Source organism: Amphiura filiformis, chromosome 5 (genome assembly GCF_039555335.1).
Source record: "Amphiura filiformis chromosome 5, Afil_fr2py, whole genome shotgun sequence".
Classification (NCBI taxonomy): Eukaryota; Metazoa; Echinodermata; class Ophiuroidea; order Amphilepidida; family Amphiuridae; genus Amphiura; species Amphiura filiformis.
In genome coordinates this window covers 55,008,021-55,030,937 of record NC_092632.1, presented here as the reverse complement: position 1 = coordinate 55,030,937, position 22,917 = coordinate 55,008,021, and the positions used below count along the sequence as shown (strand labels likewise).

Genomic DNA, 22,917 nt, shown 5'->3' with positions numbered 1-22,917 from the left:
ATGACAGCGGGAAATAGCAGTACTATTTCCCATTGCAATGGGAACAACCTTTCAACTCAAGAACTATTTCAGACAGCTGTTGATTCTAAAATACTTATTCAATATAGTTTCAATTTATTTCGTTGTCCTGCCACTCCTGGTAAATACATACATATAGTGAAAGAAAAAATCACACACAGGTTATATGCTATATAAAACATATATTGTACTTGTACAATGGAAAGATAGCTACAGTCCATATTTCACCTCATGAATTAATTTTTACCATTTTACTCATAAATATTCAGTATCTGTACATTCTACCAGCCTCTTTTCAACAATTAAATAACAAACAAAACAAGAACACTAATGGTGCTGAAGCCTCTCCTGAATTGAGCAAATTGATTATTATTTTAATTATTGGGCTGATGTGTGATATTCCACAATTTGGTATTTGCCCAATTTGAACCATTTTCTGAAATCTTATTAAAAATGTGTACATAACCACAGGGTGACCTTTGACCTTGTTGTCCTTGACACCCCTTTTGACCAACTGTGGTAATGATGATGATCTATTCCAGCTTCCAAAGGGTAAAAACATGATTTTTAGTATTTGTGCATGCTGACCTCATACAACTTCAAGACGACCCTTGACCTCAACATCCTTCAGATCAACATAAGTCCACCACCCAATGAGCATTACTACCTTACCTAGTTTCAGATCACATCCAGTGATACATTGGAATGGCATAACAAAACTTATCAAATTAGCACATAGGTACGTACACAGAAATAGTGAATGCAATGGATCTCTTTTTCTGAACAAGTTCAGGCAAGACAGAAATAGTGAATTTTGTCACTAAAATGTGAGTAAACATCCCGAGAGGCGTTCAACTTTAATTTTGGTAGGGGTGTGCAGTGTGGAGCGCCAAACTTAGGAAAATGGGAACTGATTTCTACGCAAAATAGAGGCTTCTGAACTTTCAACATTTTTTTTGTTTGGTTGTGAACTAAAATTGGGCTGTGGAGCTAAATAATTACACAGCCGTGACGTTAGTCACGGCTGTGTCTTTTTTCTTACAGGATCTTCTTCTTTCTTCTTTCTTTCTTCTTTCTGTCAACCATTACATTTGCTCTAGCACTCACATGCTTATATCGATTTTGACTTAACTTGGTCACAATGATCATTGACCGTGCCCCTACATGTCACATGAAACTTGTGGGGTCAAAGGTCACGCAGGGGTCATAGGGGTCAAAAACGTGATTTCAACTAAAAATGCATCTTCTCCTACAACTTATGTAGGACAGCGACCCACTTGCACACATGCGTTGTTATTAACCAGTGTCTATATGGTGTACACAGATTTGGGGTCAAAGGTCATTAAGGGGTCACTTCCGGTATAAAACGAAATACTTTCAAATTTTTTTATTAGCTAAGGAAAACATAGGACAGTAACGGTATATTCACATATGAGTTGCAGTTACCCAATGTATATGTGGTATTTTTTTATTTGGGGTCAAAGGTCATTAAGGGGTCACTTCGAATAAAACGAAATACCTTTAAAAATGCATCTTCTCCCACAAATTACGTAGGACAGTGACACCACTTGCACACATGCATTGCTATTACCCAGTGTCAATGTGGTGTACACAGATTTGGGGCCAAAGGTCATTAAGGGGCCACTTCCGGTATAAATTGAAATATCTTCAAAAAATGTATTAGATAAGAAGAACATAGGAGAGTAATGGTATGTTCACACATGAATTGTGTTTAACCAATGTATATATGATATTTTTTTATTTGGGGTCAAAGGTCATTAAGTGGTCATTTCCGGTATAAAACGAAATACCTTTAAAATGCATCTTCTCCCACAAATTACTCAGGACAGTGATGCCACTTACACACATGCATTGTTATTACCCAGTGTTTATGGGGTGTACACAGATTTGGGGTCAAAGGTCATTAAGGGCCACTTCCGGTCTGAGACGAAAACGTTCAAAATGCCCCTTCTGCCACAAATAACATGGCAAAATAATGCCACGTGCACGCATACATTGACATTAGCCAATGCCTATGGGGTTTTCATACATTTTGGGGTCAAAGGTCATTAAGAGGTCACAACACGGCTGTGTTCGTGGTCTTAGACCACAGCTAAGTCTAGTTCTTACACAGCCGTGACGTTAGTCACGGCTGTGTCTTTTTTCTTACAGGTTCTTTCTTTCTTTCTTTCTTTCTTTCTTCTGTCAACCATTACATTTGCTCTAGCACTCACACGCTTACATCGATTTTGACCTAACTTGGTCACAATGATCATTGTCCGTGCCCCTACATGTCACGTGAAACTTGTGGTGTCAAAGGTCACGCAGAGGTCATAGGGGTCAAAAACGTGATTTCAACTAAAACGCATCTTTTCCCACAACTTACGTATGACAGCGATGCCACTTGCACACATGAATTGTTATTACCCAGTGTCTATATGGTGTACACAGATTTGGGGTCAAAGGTCATTAAGGGATCACTTCCGGTATAAAACGAAAAACATTCAAACATTTTTATTAGCTAAGTAAAACATGGGACAGTAACGGTATGTTCACATATGATCTTCAGTCACCCAATGTATATGTGGTATATTTTTTATTTGAGGTCAAATCTCATTAAGGGGTCACTTCCGGTATAAAACGAAATACCTTGAAAATGCATCTTCTTCCGCAGATTATGTAGGATAGTGACGCCACTTGCACACATGCATTGTTATTACCTAGTGTCTATGGGGTGTACACAGATTTGGGGTCAAAGGTCATTAAGGGGTCACTTCCGGTATAAATCGAAATATCTTCAAAATATTTTATTAGCGAAGAAAAACATAGGAGAGTGATGGTATGTTCACACATGAATTGTGTTTACCCAATGTATATATGTTATTTTTTATTTGGGGTCAAAGGTCATTAAGGGGTCATTTCCGGTATAAAACGAAATACCTTTAAAATGCATCTTCTCCCACAAATTACGTAGGACCGTGATGCCACTTACACACATGCATTGTTATTACCCAGTGTGTATGGGGTGTACACAGATTTGGGGTCAAAGGTCATTAAGGGGTCACTTCCGGTATAAAACGAAATAACTTCAAAAAACTTTATCAGCCAAGAAAAATATAGCAGAGACGGTACATTCACACATGAATAATGATGTTACTCAGTGTATACGTGGTATTTTTTGGGGGTAAAAGGTCATTAAGGGGTCACTTCCGGTTTGAAACAAAAACCTTCAAAATGCCCCTTCTACCACAAATAACATGGCAAAGTGATGCCACGTGCACACATATATTGACATTAGCCAATGTCTATGGGGTTTTCATATATTTTGGAGTCAAAGGTCATTAAGGGGTCACAACACGGCTGTGTTTGTGGTCTTAGACCACAGCTAAGTCTAGTTCTTCTTTCTTCTGTCAAATTTTACATTGCTCTAGCACTCACATGCTTACATCGATTTTGACCTAACTTAGTCACAATGATCATTCACCGTGCACCTACAAGTTACATGAAACTCATGGGGTCAAAGGTCACGCAGAGGTCATAGGGGTCAAAAACATGATTTCAACTAAAATGCATCTTCTCCCACAACTTACGTAGGACAGCGACGCCACTAACACACATGCATTGATATTACCCAGTGTCTATGTGGTGTACACAGATTTGGGGTCAAAGGTCATTAAGGGGTCACTTCCGGTATAAAACGAAATACCTTCAAAAAATTTTATTAGCTAAACAAACTATAGGGCAGTAACGGTATGTTCACATCTAAGTTGCAGTTACCTAATGTATATGTGATATTTTTTTTATATGGGTCAAAGGTCATTAAGGGGTCACTTCCGGTATAAAACGAAATAACCTTTAAAATGCATGTTCTCCCACAAATTACGTAGGACAGTGACGCCACTTGCACACATGTATTGTAATTACCTAGTGTCTATAGGGTGTACACAGATTTGGGGTCAAAGGTCATTAAGGGGTCACTTCGGTATAAAACGAAATATCTTCAAAAAATTTTATTAGCTAAGAAAAACGTAGGACAGTAACGGTATATGCACACAAAAATTGTGGTTGCCCAGTGTATATGTGGTATTTTTTAATTTGGGGTCAAAGGTCATTAAGGGGTCACTTCCGGTATAAAACGAAATACTTATAAAATGCATCTTCTTCCACTACTCACGCAAGCCAATGATACCACTTGCACACATGCATTGGTGTTACCCAGTGTATATGGGGTGTACACAGATTTGGGGTCAAAGGTCATTAAGGGGTCACTTCCGGTATAAAACGAAATATCTTCAAAAAATTTTATTAGCTAAGAAAAACAAAGGACAGTAACGGTATGTTCATATATGAATAAAAAAAAATTTATTAGCTAAGAAAAACGTAGGACAGTAACGGTATATGCACACATAAATTGTGGTTACCCAGTGTATATACATGTGGTATTTTTTAATTTGGGGTCAAAAGGTCATTAAGGGTTCACTTCCGTATAAAACGAAATACTTATAAAATGCATCTTCTTCCACAAATTACGAGGACAGTGATACCACTTGCACACATGCATTGGTGTTACCCAGAGTATATGGGGTGTACACAGATTTGGGGTCAAAGGTCATTAAGGGGTCACTTCCGGTATAAAACGAAATACCTTCAAAAAATTTTTATTAGCTAAGAAAAACAAAGGACAGTAACGGTATGTTCATATATGAATTGTGGCTACCCAGTGTATATGTGGTATTTTTTTATTTTGGGTCAAAGGTCATCAAGGGGTCACTTCCGGTCTGAGACGAAAAACCTTCAAAATGCCCCTACTGCCACAAGTAACATGGCATAGTGATGCCACATGCAAATGTACATTGACACTAGCCAATGTCTATGGGACTTTCATATATTTTGGGGTCAAAGGTTAAAAAGGGTCACAGCACGGCTGTGTTCGTGGTCTTAGACCACAGCTAAGTCTAGTTCAGTTTTTTTCTTCCAAATTTGAGCTAATGAGCCAAATTTTGGGAATTTTACTAAAAGTGAAGCTAAAGAACTGGAGAATGATCCCCAAATGTGGATCTTTGAAACTGTCTGAGAGCCTTAAAGAGGGACCATTGACCATCCTTCAAATGTTACAGCTCAAATGATGTGTTCCAGTTGTCAATGTTATAATTCAGTCAAGGCTATATACATATAGTGCTCTTGTTGCATCACCTATTCAGATTATGAAACTTTTAAAATATAATTGATTCTTTAATTTTGGAATATTTTGAAATTATATTACTGGTGCTATGAAAGTCATAAATAAAAACTTCTCTTCGACCCTTTCTCAAAAAGATGTGCTAGTCTTATAACTATAATTCAGTCTTATTAGGAAAGAATTTTACATTGAATTCATAATGCTTTTTACTCTTGGCATAAAGGTTATTTGGAAAAATATATTTTCTGGAATTAGTAGTTAGTACTGAGTGGCATATCAGGATTTCGAACAAGAAAACATCTGCAATAGCTGCCAGCTGTCAGTCAAAATTTTGAGATTGTATACAATATAGAATGCAAAAATTATCAAATGTCAATAGGGCAGCTATAGCAGATATGGCCTTCTGGAACTAATCCCTTGATATGATGTTCTTTAGATCCCAAGATCCGTCTGTTCTGTTCTATTAACCAATCCATAAAACAAAGAATCTGGGTTTTGCAGCAAATTTTGTGGTGTGTCCATCTCTGCCACATGGCCATTACTCATGACCATAACACGGTCACTATCCAGTATTGTATTTATTCTGTGTGCTATAGTTAAGACTGTGCTGTCTGCAAATTCTTGACGTATGGTGTCTTGGAGATGCCTGTCTGTTTCCATGTCAACACTGGCTGTTGCTTCATCGATACATAACACCTGATGAGACAAAACAAAAATAGAAATAGCATTCATTTATTGTACAGATTGCCCCAATAAACATCTTTTTATTTCTTACATAATTTGTGACCATCCAGCACAACTGAGCCCTGAAGTCGCCAATCATCATTTTTGAGATATTCAACCAAAATATGCTTGAAATTGGCTTTAAAATGATGTATATCATGTCTATAGTACTTAACATTGAAGTAGTGAAAAATCAATAAAACAGTCAATAAATCCTTTGTTTCCTATTGTTTATTGTTAAGTTCAATGGAACATATCTCAATAGTGGCACTGGAGACATCCGGGCTTAGTTGCGGTGGATGGTCACATTTTATTTAACTTCACATTCTGTACAGAGCCAAAGGGCCCTAAGTACAAAAACAACATGTTATGATACAGGCATTTTTGTACTTGGGCCTTCTGCCTCTCACAAATTTCATGCATAGTGTTGCACTTTATAGAGCTTTACATTTTTGCTGATAACTGTTTCTGTGGCTATAGCTTGATTATGGCTTTACAATCACAAGGTGCCCAGTATTGTAAGGATTATTTTGTTACCAAAATATTACCTTGGCCAAAAATGCACCTAAGGCTTTTTGGCTCTACCCCCTCGATTTTGGCAAAATTACATTAGTTTTACAGATATAGATATATGTGACAAAACAAGCTTACTTTTTTTTACATGTGCAATGGGAAGTTTATTAGTGATCTGCCCTCATGCACTTGCACTGACTACTTTGGTTTGTCTCAAATTTGGTAGTGACACGCAAGTGTGTTGACATACCACCTTTGCATGTGTGTGTGAACACTCAGTACGATTAACATCACATGAGTCATTCAAGACTGTGACCATCGACATACACAAGATATCACTACCGAACTTAAAACGAATTACACCTACCTTGGCTCTTGTAAGCATGGCTCTCCCTAAGCACACAAGTTGTCTCTGACCAGCAGAGAAATGTTTTCCTTTCTCAGCAGCCTCTGCTTCAAGACCACCAAGTCTAGTCACTGTCTCGCGTAAATGACATTTGTCCAATACAGCCCAGAGCTCGGTATCTGAAAAGCGCCCACTTGGGTCCAGATTTTCTCGAACAGTTCCACTGAACAGGAATGGGTCCTGAGGTATGATTGCGAGTCTGGATCTGTGAGAACGAGCCAATGAGTGCAGCAATATTAAAATTAAAATGTTATACATTCAGGCTCCTGAGGATGTTTGCAAATACAGAGTGTCCCAAAAGTTCCTTTACCATTTTAAAATGCTACATACAATATGAATAGATTTTAGCAAAGAGGAAACTTGCACAATTGTTTATTTGACTAGGGTAGTGTTTCACTATAAGATGAATGCAAGTACTGTTCCTACATACAGTACTTGGCACTACTTACAAATGGTTTACTTAATATGTGACCGTCCACGGCGAATGAGCCGTAAATTCCTCCCCCAGTCAATTTTGTTTTATTTCGTGTTTTAAAAATAAACATCATAAACTTAAAAATGGTATATCATTTGACTTCAAACGATATCCAGAAGCGAGGTTATGGTTTGTTAAACTTTGCTCCTTCAACAAAATTATAGCTTTTACGTTTTTACATGTGTCTCTTTTTTTACATTGCTGGCAATATATATCAAACAGTCATAATTGGCGGTCATTTCAAATCATCCCCAAGTCAACGAGGTTTAAGAAAGTTCTCTCATTGTTAATTGTTGGTTATGCATACCTGTACAAAATACAATGCCTGGTAACCCACCACTTGAACAGGATTTAGCAAAAGCAAACAAAGACCAGAGCTATTAAAAGTTCTATAGCCGGCCATCTAAGGTAGAAGCTTATTATCCACTTCAACAATAGGATTATTGATTAGTTTTTGACTATCAAAATAAGACGGAAGTCGGGCTAGCTTAAGTTATCGATGAATACGACCTTCGTACACATTTTACACCGTAACACAGAATACAATTTAGGGAATTTACGGCTCGTTTGTGCTGCCGGGTCACATATGACTGATCCCCAGGGGGGCCATTCAAATACCATTGTGTGTTGTCATCCTCAAGCAGACTTAAATTTCACACCCAAAACACTGACACATTATGTCATGTGAAAAACCCCTACCTGTTTTCCCTGACCTACTATAAAAAGGCACCATTTTCACTAATACCATAAAACCTCGTCTACAAGCATATATAGTGTTTTTGATGAAAGCTAAATTAATACGATACATGCGTAAATATGCCAAAACAATAAATTGGTCTTACAATAATACTTGTTTGTAAATGCTTGGATCTGTAATTTATTTGCTCCTGGCGCCTGGATTAATTTAGCTTTCAAGCATTCTATATGCTTGTAGACGAGGTTTTACAGTATAAAAAAGACCCTATTCACTGACCTACATGTTACCATGAAATCAATATTTTTTACAAAATACCTGAAATTGAACCCCTAAAAGCAGGGTAAGTGCAAACCTTGAAGTTGTATAAAAAAAACTGCACTTTCCCTTAAATTTATGCTTGAGGATCCCAAACAAATTTATTTGAAGTGGTTCCCCTGGGGACTGATTGCAGCCACATACTTTACATAAACTGTTTCACTGAACTGTACTGTACTGAACTGTTTGATGTAAACTCGACATGTAAACATACTTTAAACACTGAATACTGAACCCCATTAAATACTGAACCCCATTAAGTGGGATGATCAAGCAAAATCAGACTTAAACTCTGATAACAAATTCACATTTTTATATTCCTAAAAGTAGAACATTTTTAGCATGATTTTACTGAAAGTCCAATGTTTCTATCATCTATTGTTAGAAAGTTATTCAACATTTAGTCATTTACCTGTATTCTGTCAGACCCAGATGACACACATTGACACCATCAATAAACACACCTCCTTGTTGTATATCCACCATGCGAAATAGCACCAAGAACAGAGATGACTTGCCGGAACCTGTCCGCCCCACAATTCCTAACTTTTCAGCTGATCTGGTGTCAAAGGTCACGCCATCTAAAGCATTGGGCAAGTCTGGACGGTAGGTGAAGAAAACACCTTGGAAGGATACACAGCCCAAGCTCGGCCATCTCTGTGGTATCTAGGAGCAAAACAAAATCAATATATATGTATTTAGATGGAATCCTTTATCATCTACACTGCGCATGTTATTTTGTGTTATGCTTGTTGTGACAACTGAAAAACATGGCATGCATATCATGTCGGCCACATGAAAATATCCCCGAGTGACATTAGTTGTGTGTCAATGCGCAACTTTGGTCATGTGCCATAGCACATATGCCGACTGCGTAGTTGTGACAGGATCACACTCTGCTGCTCTAAAAGGAATGTGTTTGAAAACAAACACAGTAAAAAGGACAGTCTCGGACACAACTGTACAGTCTTAGACCATTCTACAGCAAACTGGTGGGAGATTTCCACATTTTACTCACTTTCGAAATGCTTGTATGTCTTTAACATGAAACATTTCCCTTTCCTATATCCTCCCTCCATCTTTCACTTTGTCCATTACTGTAAGTTGTCTTTGCTCTTATCCATTAGATCCTCTCTTTCAATATTCCTCAGTTTGCTAACACCTTGCCCTTCTCCACCAAATTGGTGGGATATTTCCACATTTCACTCACTTTCACACTGCCTGCTTTTCTCAATGTGAAACAGTATTTCCCTTTCCTCCCTACGTCCTTCACTTTGCCCACAAGTTGTCCCTGTTCCTATTTGTGTCCAATAGATCCTATATCTTTTGATATTCCTCAGTTTTTATAACAGATCCACTGAGCTCTAGCTAAACATATTCTTTTTATTTCTCACCTGAAGCAGAGCCTGAGTTTTCTCTCTCGGCACATCATCAATATATTGCTGAGCTCTCTCCATGCTGACCATATCTTGTTCTGTTGTTGTAAATGACTGTACCATTCCTTGGAGTAAGCCCGTAATAGATAAAGCATAGGATATGGCTAGCCCAACCAAACCTACAACAATACATTAATGGTTGTCAATGGCGGTACCAGGAATTTTTTTTTTTTTGGGGCGGAATGGGGGGCAAAGTGAATTTTGGGAGGGGGGAATTGCCACAGAATTTTTGGTAATTTTTGGTTTTTACTTGGGGGGGCAACAAGGGGAATACTTCTTTATTTCCAATTTTATTACTGTGAAGTTTTGTGAAAAACCAACAATGACCTCGGATTACCTCTGGTGACTTTCTAACTGTGTGATACGTATGTCTTATACCATAGGGTTGGACAAAGCGTGTGACACAAAACCATAATCCTCAATAACATAGCATGAATCATCCTATGGGGGGCATTGACCATGATTGGGGGGCACCAGGTCTGCTGGGGGGAGGGCACAAGCCATTTTCCTATGGGATTTTCTAACTTTTCAAATCAACATGCCCCCTGCTCTATGACGCTACGCCACTGATATTCTTATTTGTATTAAACAGTTGATTCAGTTACTTAACATGAGATTATATCTTGGTATGTTAGATTAAGTTATGTAAGTTTCAAGGGATTTGAATGCGTTTTTTATGAAAATATAATTTAAAATGTGGCGGTGTCACTGTTCATCCACAAAATGAAACACTTGAGATTTTCAACATTCAAGTGAATAATTACACAAACGTAGCACCCAATACACCAAAAACACCTTTGTTTTGGTAGTCAGACAGAGAAAATGTCTAGCAACAGCAACACTTTGTCAGTCTTCTACCACATTTTGTGACATTTACCAGAGGCAAAATTGATCTATTTTGTAATGTATAAAATATTTTGATCTCAACCTTACCAGGATTAACAGAGCGGAAATGATGTTCTAATACAGCAATGACAGCAACAGCAGTTATCATGGCAACACCTAGCATCTGAAGTCTAAATCCTAGCCATGTCCCAACGATAGCACTGCTGTATCGAGCTCTTTGGTTGGCCTCTAGTCTGTCACGATTCTCATCTTGAAATCTAGAATGAAAATACACGTACCTGAATTGTATGAGCTTCTATGACAAGACAAAATATTTTTGGCGGGACTTGGGCTTTAAATCCATTAACAGTAATATTACAATTTGCCTGGACGGAGTATTTTGTGATCCTCGCATCCTCTTTTTATGACATTTTTCAATAGATATCCACACACAAAAACTTATTCCCAAAATTTCAGTTGATTCCAACTTTGCGTTTGCGAGTTATGCATGATTATGTATATTACACTGCTCCATAGGCCAATGTGTTTTAATTTTGTTCTGGTACATCAGAATGTAATTCAAATTTGACAATATTTTTGCTAAATGAATTAATCTGCAAGACATTTTTTGTACATAAACATTACGTAGCCAGAGGTTTCCAGTGGTATAAAAATCTCCACTTTTTTTGAGAAAATTGGGGGGATGGTTAACAAAATACCCCTTTAAGGGCAAAAATACTAATTTCAAGGCCAGTTGAACACCTTACCTAGTTGTAGCTCTTAACGCCCTGATGGTCATTGATCCCGATAGTGTCTCAGAGAAGTGAGCATAGATTGGTGACATGCTCACATTACATATTCTTCGCAGCTCTCGGGAGGTTTTTCTGTAATAATTCTGCAAAAACAACAAATAACAGCAATTCTTAATTGAGCGAGCAAAAAAATATATGTCCAAAAGTTTATGTACATGATGGTATAACATATATCTATATTTTTTAAATAATCGTTTTTCAACACATATGAATTTGGTAACATCTGAAGTATTATAGGCTGATTACTATCCTTTTTGAAGAAAAATCTATCAATATCTAACCTCAAATTTTGATCAATAATTTATCTGTAGATCAACATCTTTCATATTCAATTCTGTATTCATTCAGAATAATCTCCAATGATAAGCATTTTTTAAACAGCATAATCCCTTTATTTTATGCTTTTCAGGTCGCATTGTTTATATGTGACCCATCACATCGAAACACGGCAGTTGACGTCAAAAATGAACTTGTAGGTTTCTTTCCCAGACTAAAGGACTGCTTTTAAGCTTTAAAATGTCACCTCTTCCATTGATGTCCTATGTAGAATGGTGGTTTTATCTGACAAATAGAATTCAAAATCCTTATTATTTTCTTTATTTTTCGGGACACATTTTCTTCAGTATCTTTAAATGTGGGTTTCCGACAACTGCCGTGTTTCGATGTGATGGGTCACATATTCACTGTTCAATTACCGGGTAAATACATTTTCTCTACTACATGTATGTTACTATACCCTGTCCTTGCACGGGTAAATAGCAAATGAACAACAAACATGCAGAAAGACATCAAAGAATAAAGAGAAATGATGAGTAGCTATGAGATACCTGAATGCATCAGAACATGGATTGATGCTTGATAAAAAAACAAATTCCAGCAATCAACAGGATAATGCAAATTAAGTCACTTCTAGCTCAAATTGGTTTTGAGATATGGTATTGTTTTCTGTCAAATTAAAATATTTGAATCTCAAGAGCATTTATGCATTTCACTGGAGTTTCAGCATACTTTATTGGTAAAAAATACTAAATGACAACAAATTTTGCTTTAAGGTTAGCAACTATTTTAAACTGTTGCGATTTGGTAGTACACAGCATCTTGCGAATGGTAGTGAGCTTTGGCAAAAATTGCATTGATCATTTCATAGCGAGTGTGTGGAAGAATTCAAATATCACAGATATACTTATGCAGTTCCTGTGGTTCTTGACTAATGTTGTAAAGAGGGCTGAAACAACAACACTTTTGTAAAACATACTGAACTCATTCACAACAATAAATCAAGCAAGTTTTCAAAGTACCTGTATATGATTGTAAAATGAACTTTTGCAAAACATCAAAGTATTGTTTTTCAATAATATATTGGTTTAGATAATGAAAATGTTTTGGCTGCTCCGACCAACAATACCTCGTCTACCCATAAAAGTGACTTCTTTTGCTTGATCATGTTACATTAACTATATTTAACTCACTTGAATAAAGTAATAGATGACTGAGACAGGAACTAGAAACACTGCAAACCATGGCAACCCATAGCAGGTGATTACTATGGTACCTATTGCTCCATACAACTGAGCTAAAAAGATATTGAGTGTGAATGGCAGCTCTTGGTCTATGGTGCACACGTCAGATGAGAAGCGATTGATAATTCGTCCAATTGGAGTGACATCAAAAAAGGATATGGGAGCCTTGAAATAAAACAGAAACAACAAAATTATGATTTACCGATCATTCAGACTAGCATACCTAAAATATATATAAGGGGCACAATTTTCAGGGCCCAGTTAAGTTTTCTACGCGTCACATACACATTTTAGTCGATCAGACCCATTACGCAAAAATTAGTTGACACTTGGTCAAGTGGATAGCACTATAGACATATAAATCAAACCCCATTCGGAAATCATTGCTTGGAAATGAGACCACTTGGACTTTGAGCAACCAATCCCAGGGAACCCGGTTGGAGGGGAGGTTCTTCAAACATATTGATGCCACGCTGACATTTGGATGCTGACTTTCTCTATACCTACTTTTTGCTGTTTTTGCAGCCCATTGGTATACTAATTTTTCATAAAAAGCACCCGTATTTGCCCTAATTAAGCACTTTTAAGGGCACTTTTGCCCAAATACACCCAATTGAAACTTTGATTTTGGATCAATTGTATTTATCTCTTTGATTATTTCAGGCATAAAAACACACAAAAATGGTATCATAGGTTGAATTTTAATGTGATTTACAATCTAAAAAACAGAAATGAGTACACCAAAATATTACAAAATTAATGATGTGCCTGCTTTCACCAAGTTAATAGAATTGTCCAAAAACATCAGAATCATACACTATTATTGCACATAGGGGAAATGTAAATAAAAACAGGAAGTTCTAGTTTGTTTATCACAGATTGTATAGACCACTGAACATGTGATGTCATTGCCCGGCAGTATGTGTGCGAGTTATGGCAATTTATATTGTTCTTTGCCCTGCAGTGTGCGAACGCATCATAGTTTGCTCAGGGCACATGCAATTTAAATCGCCCACCACATTTCATTTGGTACAAGAAAGCCACTGAATAGTGTAGCGGTTCATTCAAGCATACTGATAGACCAGTCCCTCGCCTTTGTTGATAAACTATGATCTCAAGTGGCCTATACATTGTACTACTCACCCCGAGAACAGATCTAAGAAGATTCCTATGTGCCATCCTGGCAGCACACAGACCACCATATGCAAATAAAAAAGCTCTAAATAGTGTGAATACGCTATTGGCTGCTGCCAGACCTCCATAGATACCCAGCCAGTAGTTCAAGTTGTCTGTGTCTGTATTATTTATCACTAATGGTGGGGGAAATGTAGTAGTGATCCCAGTAGGCACAGAATTCAACAGTTTGTTTGTATTATTGATAGGACCGCCATCATGAGAGTGTGTAACCCAGTATGACAGCCACCAGTCATTTATGTTCTTGGAAGCTGCAATGAAAATGAACAAGACCATGGTAAAAAACTTGTTTATTGCATATGAAGAGCATGATTACTTATCATTCTTAGTCAGTGGGAGTGGTCTAATTCATAGACACATAATCTTATTGGACAATCGCATGATTTCGAGTGCCATCTATCAGGACGACCCCACATCATCAGGAGTGTTGATTACACGTAACAAGCTTGTAGAGGAGCGCGTATGTGTCGCGTTGTATGTGTAGACTAGTGCGGAATACACGCACGCGCCAACAGTGCGCGCAACAGAATATGTGTAGTTGTAAACAAGTTTCGTTCATTTTATAATTTGGGGAGTTTTTATGACGGTTTTTGTTTTAAAAAATAGTTTACGGTTATTAAAATAATATTTAACTGACTAAGAATAAGAATAAATGATAGGAATTTTTGTTTTACTATCCTCTATCTATGATAGACGACAGGCAGGTCCAATATATTTATCGTTTGCGCCAGCATCCACTACTCAAAATATTGGACCTGCCTGTCGTCTATCACACAGAGGATAGTAAAAACAAAAATTCCTATCGTTTATTCTCTAACTGTTTTGTTTTTATTGCAATCTTTCCTGGGTTATGGAATTGGATAGCAACATTTTCACAGTATTTTTTGCCGAACCTGAGAGCACATAAGACATACCACCAAATTGCATTCTGAATACGAGGAATGTCTTTTTATATCAAATAATTTTAATTTTTTGAAATTTGCGATATAATACACATTTTATGGCAATTGATTAGAAATTGATATTTTTTATATTTTTTATATTTATCAGTCCTCAAAGTTAACTTTATAAATCTAATGATATGAACTTAGAGTGTATGTAGCTGGGAGGAAAAGCCCTCCATCATTTGAAAAATTTGACCATTCCTATTCAGGGTCTTAGCTAGAAATTGAGAGTTGCCCGTCATTTGAATAAAATTGCCTGTCCTAATTTGACCTTTAAAACTTTTACCAGATAGCCCATTGGGGTTCAAATATGTGTTGATTATGGCCTTGTTCTACAATTTGGGTCTACTAAAAAAAGTCAATTAGCTTCTCAAAACATACAATTTATAATATAGCATCTGTCAAAGGTATTAATTTTGCCCGTCCCAGTTGGAAACTCCCGTCTAAAATGACGGCCAGACGAGTGGCTAGCTAAGACCCTGTTCCTATTGAAGAATATATATATTTTTTAAATCACCAATCAACCAAACCAGACTGATGGATCAATCAATAAATTGATCACTCAATTGATCTTTAAGGGATCCAAAATGAGCGTTTATTGCGTTTCGACAGTATTTTTTGTGGGACATGAGAGCACCTCAGACCTGTCGAATTGCATTCTGAATACTGAAGCATGTCTTTCTGATATCAAATAATTTTCATTTTTTTAAATCACAATATAATACAAATTTTATGACAAATTATAAAAATTTGATATTTTTCAAATTTGTGATATATAACAATCCTCGAAGTAAATTATATAAATCTAATGATATATTCTTAAAGTGTATGTAGCAGGAGGAAAAGCCGACGGTCAATTGAAAATTTTGACCTTTCATATTGAAGATATGGATTTTTTTCCCAAAAGACCTAATTTTTTTTTTGGTGTTTTGGGAAAAAAATCCATATCTTCAATACTGAAAGGTCAAAATTTTCAATTGATCGTCGGCTTTTCATCCCATCTACATACACTTTAAGTATAAATCATCAGATTTATAAAGTTTACTTCAAGTACTGTTAAATATCAAAAATATCAATTTTTAATGATTTGCCATAAAATGTGTATTAAATTGCAATTTCAAAATATCAAAATTATTTGATATCAGAATGACATTCTTCATATTCAGAATGCAATTCGATATGTCTGATGTGCTCTAATGTCCCAAAATAAATACTGTCCAAACGTTCATACCCTAGCCCTTAAAGTTCTGATTATTAATCCCAAACAAAGTTTTGCTGATCAGCTTACTCACCTTGCATAAGAAACAATGCCACCAGTACACTTGGTGCTAATACGTTCCCCACAGCCCTCCAGTAGGATTTGTAGACATGATACTTCACCACACCAACATCCTTCTCCTCTTCCTTCACTAATTTTCCATTATTCTTTTTATCAGTTAGAAGTTGTCTGTTATGCGATTTATCTGTTGTGATCTCTCCTTCATCCAAGTTCTGCCGAGTAGTATCGTTTTCAACAAGGATTTCATTTTTCTCAGAGTCATCATATTTCAAGTGTTCCATTGCTGCTGAATAGGTCAAAATATCAGATGGGGTGCCTGGCATGGATTTAAACAAGATAAAAAAAATAAAATCTATAGTACCTCTTTTTAAATCAAAATTCAAATACTCCATGTGCACGATGCATGGTATATACTGTAACATGCTTGATACTGTAGCCCGCCGACTGGCTAACACAATATTTTCATTCTACTGTTGGTGATGCAACATTATTTAATATTGAACTACATTAGTTTCCAAAGAAGCATGCCCTGTTAATGAAGGACATGTGTCAGGCCCCGGTGTCGTCACTTAACATTCAAAGGCATAACGCATGATCGTTCCCTAAGTCAAAAATACCCCCCTATTTTGCACGGTTTCAAGAACATTTTCGTCATTTTTTACCCATATTTTACACGAAAACGGGTACAAATTAGCCTTTAAAAATACCCCTATTTTTTGCATTTCAAGTACACTTTTACAAAAGTAGGCCCCTACCCCTTTTTTAACATTTCAAGAACACACACAAAAACACTTGTTCTGAACATTTTCTTTTCTGAGGAGAACTCTGTTGTCCTTTTAATATATAAATGAGGAAAATATATACAAATACATCCAATACTATAGGATGCATCATGTGTTTTTTATGATACAGTTATCAACAATGTAATCTTTCTTCTCGTTTTTTTTTTGCAAAATAAAGCTTGAATGTGACCAATACATAAACTGACTGACAAAAATTACGAACTCTGGCATTTGCCACGAATTCAAACCACTATCAGCCCCATCTTTAGATATTTTCAAGAAAAACCTCTAGCTTGCCGGTCACCAAATAGTTAGCGATTTGCGGTTTTCGCCCTGCTGACTACAACTTCAGAAGGTTCAGAAGGAACAATTCAGTATAATCAGGTGCTATTTAGAAGACTTTGTGGCTCGGTTTGAGGGTACCCAGTTTGTCAAGGCTCCGGAGGCCGGGCGCGTCATTAATAAAGCCGATGAAAAAAGTCCCATGGAATCAGCGGCCATGAACTGGGTAAGTCCCCAGTGACGTAATCGGTGTAAACAAACCATAAAAAAATAAAACCGAGTCGAGCGTGTTGCTGAATATTTAGGCCGGGATATTAGGAAGGCAAAAAAGTTTCACGAAAATGAAATCCGGGAGTAAATTGAGCGAGAAATGGTAAGATTTCTTGGGATTTCAACATTATCATGATTCACAAAAATATACCCTATTTTTTAATTTCGAGTACACCGTCGTCAAAAACAACCCTATTTTTTAAACATTTTATGTTCGCGAACATAGTTTAAAAATAACCCCTTTTTTTTTGATATTGGGAACGATCATGCGTACACATAGTCAATGTTAAGTGACGACACCGGGTGTCAGGCTTGGTGTTCCCTTCATGAGCACAGCTCTGCGCCACTCACTTCTTTGACGTGCAATCAGCCCATCAGATTACCAGTCTGTTGTTATGATTGTGAGATGATTGAATTAGCCAATCAGAAACTCACTTCCATGTAAATGCTGTGTATGCTCTCAAAATTAAAACAAGTGCTGTTCTTTTCTGCCAGCAAGTGTAAGAAAGAACAACCTCTAAAATCTCTATCCCTGGATACAATAAATAAAACGGCAAAGGATCATGGGATGTATATTTTACCTGCAGCAATGATTGTTCCATTGTCCATGACAAGCACCAGGTCAGCTTGCGACAAATACTTTGTATGGTGAGTGCAAAGGATTCTGGTCTTGTTTTGCAGCAATCCCACAATGCATTGTGAAAAGATGTGAGAACCCACATGAGCATCTACAGCAGCTAAGGGATCATCCAAGAGGTAAATATCTTTATCCTGAGAACAAATAAAAGCAAACAAAAGTCTTTCTTTTGTGCTAATTCCTCTGGTGTCTAGTATACCCTAATATTAACATTATCCATAACCCTAAACCTCAAACAAAAAGTGTTAAAGGCATAATGTATGATCTTTTAAAAGGAAATTATTAAACTTTTGTTAAACCTGATTTGTTCGCATATTTGAATGTTTATGTTATGTCCCAACGTACACCTAGTTGGAATTGGTCAAATTCTTAGTGTTTGCAGGACAACCAAGCAATTTTGAATTAAAGTCATAATCATGCCATTAAATCCCTCAAAGAATTTCATGTTTATATCCAAGATAGTCAGTGTGGGGGGAATTACCTCATTATTTCAGATAAAAATAAAAATTCAAATTGGACAGAAACCATACATTACGGCTTTAAGCAGAGGGTATTCCAGATTTTTTTGTCTTCCTGTTACTAAAAGTTTAACAACATTAAATGCCAGAGCAAATAATTCCAATTATGAATGCAGACAGTCAGGATAATTGATCATTCTATTCTTTCTGTAAATTTGATTTGATTTCATTTGGATTAATAACTAGGGCCGGGGTCGGCACCGTTTTTTGATGTCGCCATGTCGACATATTTCGTATCTTGACGTCGACAGTGTGTCGACATACATTTGGGTTCCAAAAAAATACCAGGACTTTTGTTTTTCATGATTTTAGGAATATTTTTAAAATTTTAACCTAAAAATATCTAGAAACACCGTCGGCAATTTCAGCAAATTTACAAGATGGCCCTCTTCATATCAAGCATGTAGCGATAAAGTGTACAATTTACACTGGAAAACAAGGTAAAATACTGCCAAAAGTATGACCCCTGAAGGCAAATAACATGAAAAATTGGCGAAATAGTAGGTAAAAGATAAGATTTGGCATTGCATTTTGTTGAAAATACATTGAAATGGCCAATATTTTGAGTGAAAATGAGCTTGCCTGACGAAGTTTTACTGGGCCATTGCCTTAGCACTATGTCGCCATGGACGAAGTTCTGTCGATATGTTGACATAATTCACTTTGTCGACAGGATTCCGACAGTGGACCTGTCAACACCGGCCTTATTAATAACTTATAACTATTTGTCATTAAAAAGTATGATGTAAGTAAAATTGTTTGTAAGTTTCTGACAGTATTTCATGCACCATACCTAGCACATAAGTAATGGTGTACACACACACAAACCAATGACCATCAGCCATTGAGTAAACATATTGGCCTGGTAACCACAGATGGTTTTGAATGAGTTTTGTTTGCCTTACCATGGTTTAAGTTTTACTATCCAAGTACCGGTACTTGTGCAGATCTAACTCTAGATCCCTTTAATGCAGTCAATGACTGCAATGAATTCTTATAATGATAGTTACCTGATAGACGGCCCTTGCTAGAGCTAATCTGGCCTTCTGACCTCCACTTAAAGTGACTCCATTCTCACCAACCTCTGTCATATCACCAGCTGGTAAGATCTGTAATCATAATTATGCTAGTTAGATCACACCATCATTGCATACTGAAATGGGTTACTGGCAAATTACAGAATTGGGTTACTGGCAAATGGGTAATTGTTACGACTTTCTGCTAATGTTAATGACATATTGTTGAATGTACTCAATTTTTCTAAATTCAGAGCCTTAAAATCTTAAAAGGACATACAGAGATTTTAAAACTTTTACACAAATTTTGCTTTATGGTGACCCTTATAGTACATATACACTTCAAAAGTTAAATTTCAGAGAAAATCATATTGGCAACATCACATCATAATCTTTTGAGTATCTTCCCAGTCCCAATGCTGGTATCACAAGTGAAAGTATACCTTTCATTGGGATTGAAGCCATATAGACTGTTAAACTGATCTAGCATCAGAATGAGCATGCAATAACACAGAGTGGCACAAAACATTTTAGATCCAAAAGTTTTGAGTACTAATGAACAAAATCAGATCCTATAATTTTCACAACGTCATGCTTTGATGCTCAGTTTGACCGTTGTTTGTCACATTCCTACGTACATGTAGATTGCACAAGAACATTATTGTTTTAGTAAGATACAAGTCACATGGGTTATAGTAGATAAAGATATTACATTGTACTCTGGGTGATTGCAGGGACATAGTTGGGGAGCCGGGAGGATTTCCAGGGATAAAATGGGGACAGCAAAGAGAAAAGTGTATTCAAAATGACTAAAAATAAGACAAAACATTAAGAAATGGGGATGGAAATTTGGCTATGCCCTCTCACACTAAAATCCTGGCTACGCTGGGCGATTGGCCAGATGCAGCCCTCGAATTAAGGATCTGAAGGGGCACAGCAACTTTTTTAGGGCAAGTCGATAATTGCCTTGGATTTTCACTGAAAAGGCAAGGCAGCACGGCAGTTTGTAATATTTCAAGAGGGCACCAAGGCAATTTCTCAAAAGTGAAGAAAACACACACAAACAGTCTGATAGATGATTTTATAATGAAGGGGCAGGGCTAGGGCACCGACGACAACTTCATTAAGAGGGCCCGGCAAGTGACTGCCTTGGGTAAAGGACATATTTTGAGGGCATTATGGCAGTGGAGATGGGCACCCACGGCAAAATGCTGTGGGTGCCGTGGGTTAATTCGAGGGCTGGCCAGATGTACATGTATACATGCAAGTCTTTCCCTACCCAGAGTGGATATAAATACAGAATAATTTGCAGATTGAAGTTTACAAACTGACTCTATCAAGATTTTGATTTTAAAAAAAGTGACATGATATTATTACCTTGATGTCATCCAGTAAAGCACATGCCTTTATCACTTCTTCATACTTATCAACATCAAACTCTTCACCAAACAGTATATTATCCCTCAAAGTTGCATGCTGTATCCAGGACTCTTGAGTGGCCAATCCAAATCCACCCTTGAGATTAGCAACACTAATGGTACCACATTCTTTGGTCATTTCTGCTGTAATTGCAGCCAGGAGAGAGCTCTTTCCTGATCCAACTCGTCCAATCACACCTACCAGCTGACCCTAAAATATAAAATGGAGTGAGGTCATTAACTATATAACAACTTCATAGTTGGAAGGTCTGAAATAGAGTAATATAAGCAATCCATGAGTAGTGTACTGTCACATGATTATCTAAGTCTTCAAGACTCACACTTTCGGTTCCATTATCATCAGTTGATATGTGAACCGAAAACATCAGAACTCAATTAAAAAACTTAACTAAAAGTGTTCATCCTTGATGTGTGATTTTTCTATTCTGTTAACACAAAACATACAAAAAATTTTCATCCTTGATGTGTGGTTCTCAGAGCTTGTTAGCAATGATTGAAATTTGGAAGGAGCACCATTGAAAAATTGTATGGATGACAGAATCCCCAACCAATAGTATAGTATCCTTATCTGGCAACATACACATACACTCTTCAATCTGGCAAGTCATACACATACTGTAACGGGACCGAGCTTGCCCCTAATACTTTTGTAAACGACTGATGGAGAAGACTAGCCTTCTAAACATACAAGTGGTAGCGTAGTATCAAAGACTAGAATTCTCCCCAAGATATGTGGAATCAGTGATGTATGAATGGAGAAGTAACAGGTAAAATGAGACTTGACAATTCTGTTTTATATTTGCTTCTTTTGTTATATCTTGTATTGTTATTTTGCTTTCATATTTGTCTTTTCACATATCACATTTCATAAATACAAGTAAAACATTGGTAAATACACAATCTCTGTTGATGATCATGACGATATTTCCTTATTTCTCTCTTTTAAATCCAAATAAATTACCAATAAATGCTGCCGAACAGTACATACTATCTGCTTGAATAATCGAGAAGCATAAAAATACAATTTAATCAAGAATCTCATCACATGACATAGTCATAGGCTAGGCCAAGGCCTAGTAGGCCGACTACAGAGTACAGCCTTCTGTACACCTATACGAACTTGCCATGCAACAATGAATGCACACAAAATACAGTGCATAATTTTCCATTGGACTTGTGCATGTGTGCGGCAAGTCACTTGCACAATAGGCATAGGCGCTAGGCCAAAACACCGGAGTGCATAACCACCCGGTGTTGCCACTATTGTGGTAGCCAAGCTGCCCCTAGCTCAATCTGAGCTCCAGAGTAGGGCGTGTTTGCTTTGGTTGGCAGTGCTTACCTTCAAACTGAGTGAAGGTTTGGGTGGACTATTGTCCACCAAGCAATCTCATTAATTTGCGTCGTGCACGGCCTTTTATACTCTCCTGAACGCGTTCATGGAACCCTTTAGCGGCTGCGTTCAAAGCGTAAGCTCCGTTACTATGGATATCGCGCAGTCACTCCGCGTCAGGCGCTCACTTTCGAAAAGATTTTGAACATGACGAAATTTAATAACTAGAACTGCTAGTGTTTTTAAATCAGGAATCAAACTGATGACCCCCTTTTTGACCATGTAAAACATTGAAATAATAAAAAAT

The 22,917-nt window shown here is 37.0% G+C and overlaps 1 protein-coding gene across 1 annotated transcript in view; it reads right to left on the bottom strand.

The window, feature by feature from the left end:
- Positions 1–4,980: 4,980 nt before the first annotated feature.
- Positions 4,981–22,917, bottom strand: part of LOC140153388 (ATP-binding cassette sub-family C member 10-like) — a 36,575-nt gene continuing 18,638 nt past the window's right edge. Inside the window, exons 6-17 of the mRNA XM_072176128.1 lie at positions 21,219–21,470; positions 19,836–19,934; positions 18,252–18,441; positions 16,350–16,652; positions 14,063–14,364; positions 12,869–13,084; positions 11,355–11,482; positions 10,696–10,865; positions 9,721–9,881; positions 8,739–8,992; positions 6,801–7,044; positions 4,981–5,893 (exon numbers count right to left, since the gene is read on the bottom strand). Of these exons, the coding sequence (XP_072032229.1) occupies positions 5,630–5,893; positions 6,801–7,044; positions 8,739–8,992; positions 9,721–9,881; positions 10,696–10,865; positions 11,355–11,482; positions 12,869–13,084; positions 14,063–14,364; positions 16,350–16,652; positions 18,252–18,441; positions 19,836–19,934; positions 21,219–21,470 (2,583 nt within the window). The 3' untranslated portion in view covers positions 4,981–5,629. The remainder of the gene's footprint in view (positions 5,894–6,800; positions 7,045–8,738; positions 8,993–9,720; positions 9,882–10,695; positions 10,866–11,354; positions 11,483–12,868; positions 13,085–14,062; positions 14,365–16,349; positions 16,653–18,251; positions 18,442–19,835; positions 19,935–21,218; positions 21,471–22,917) is intronic.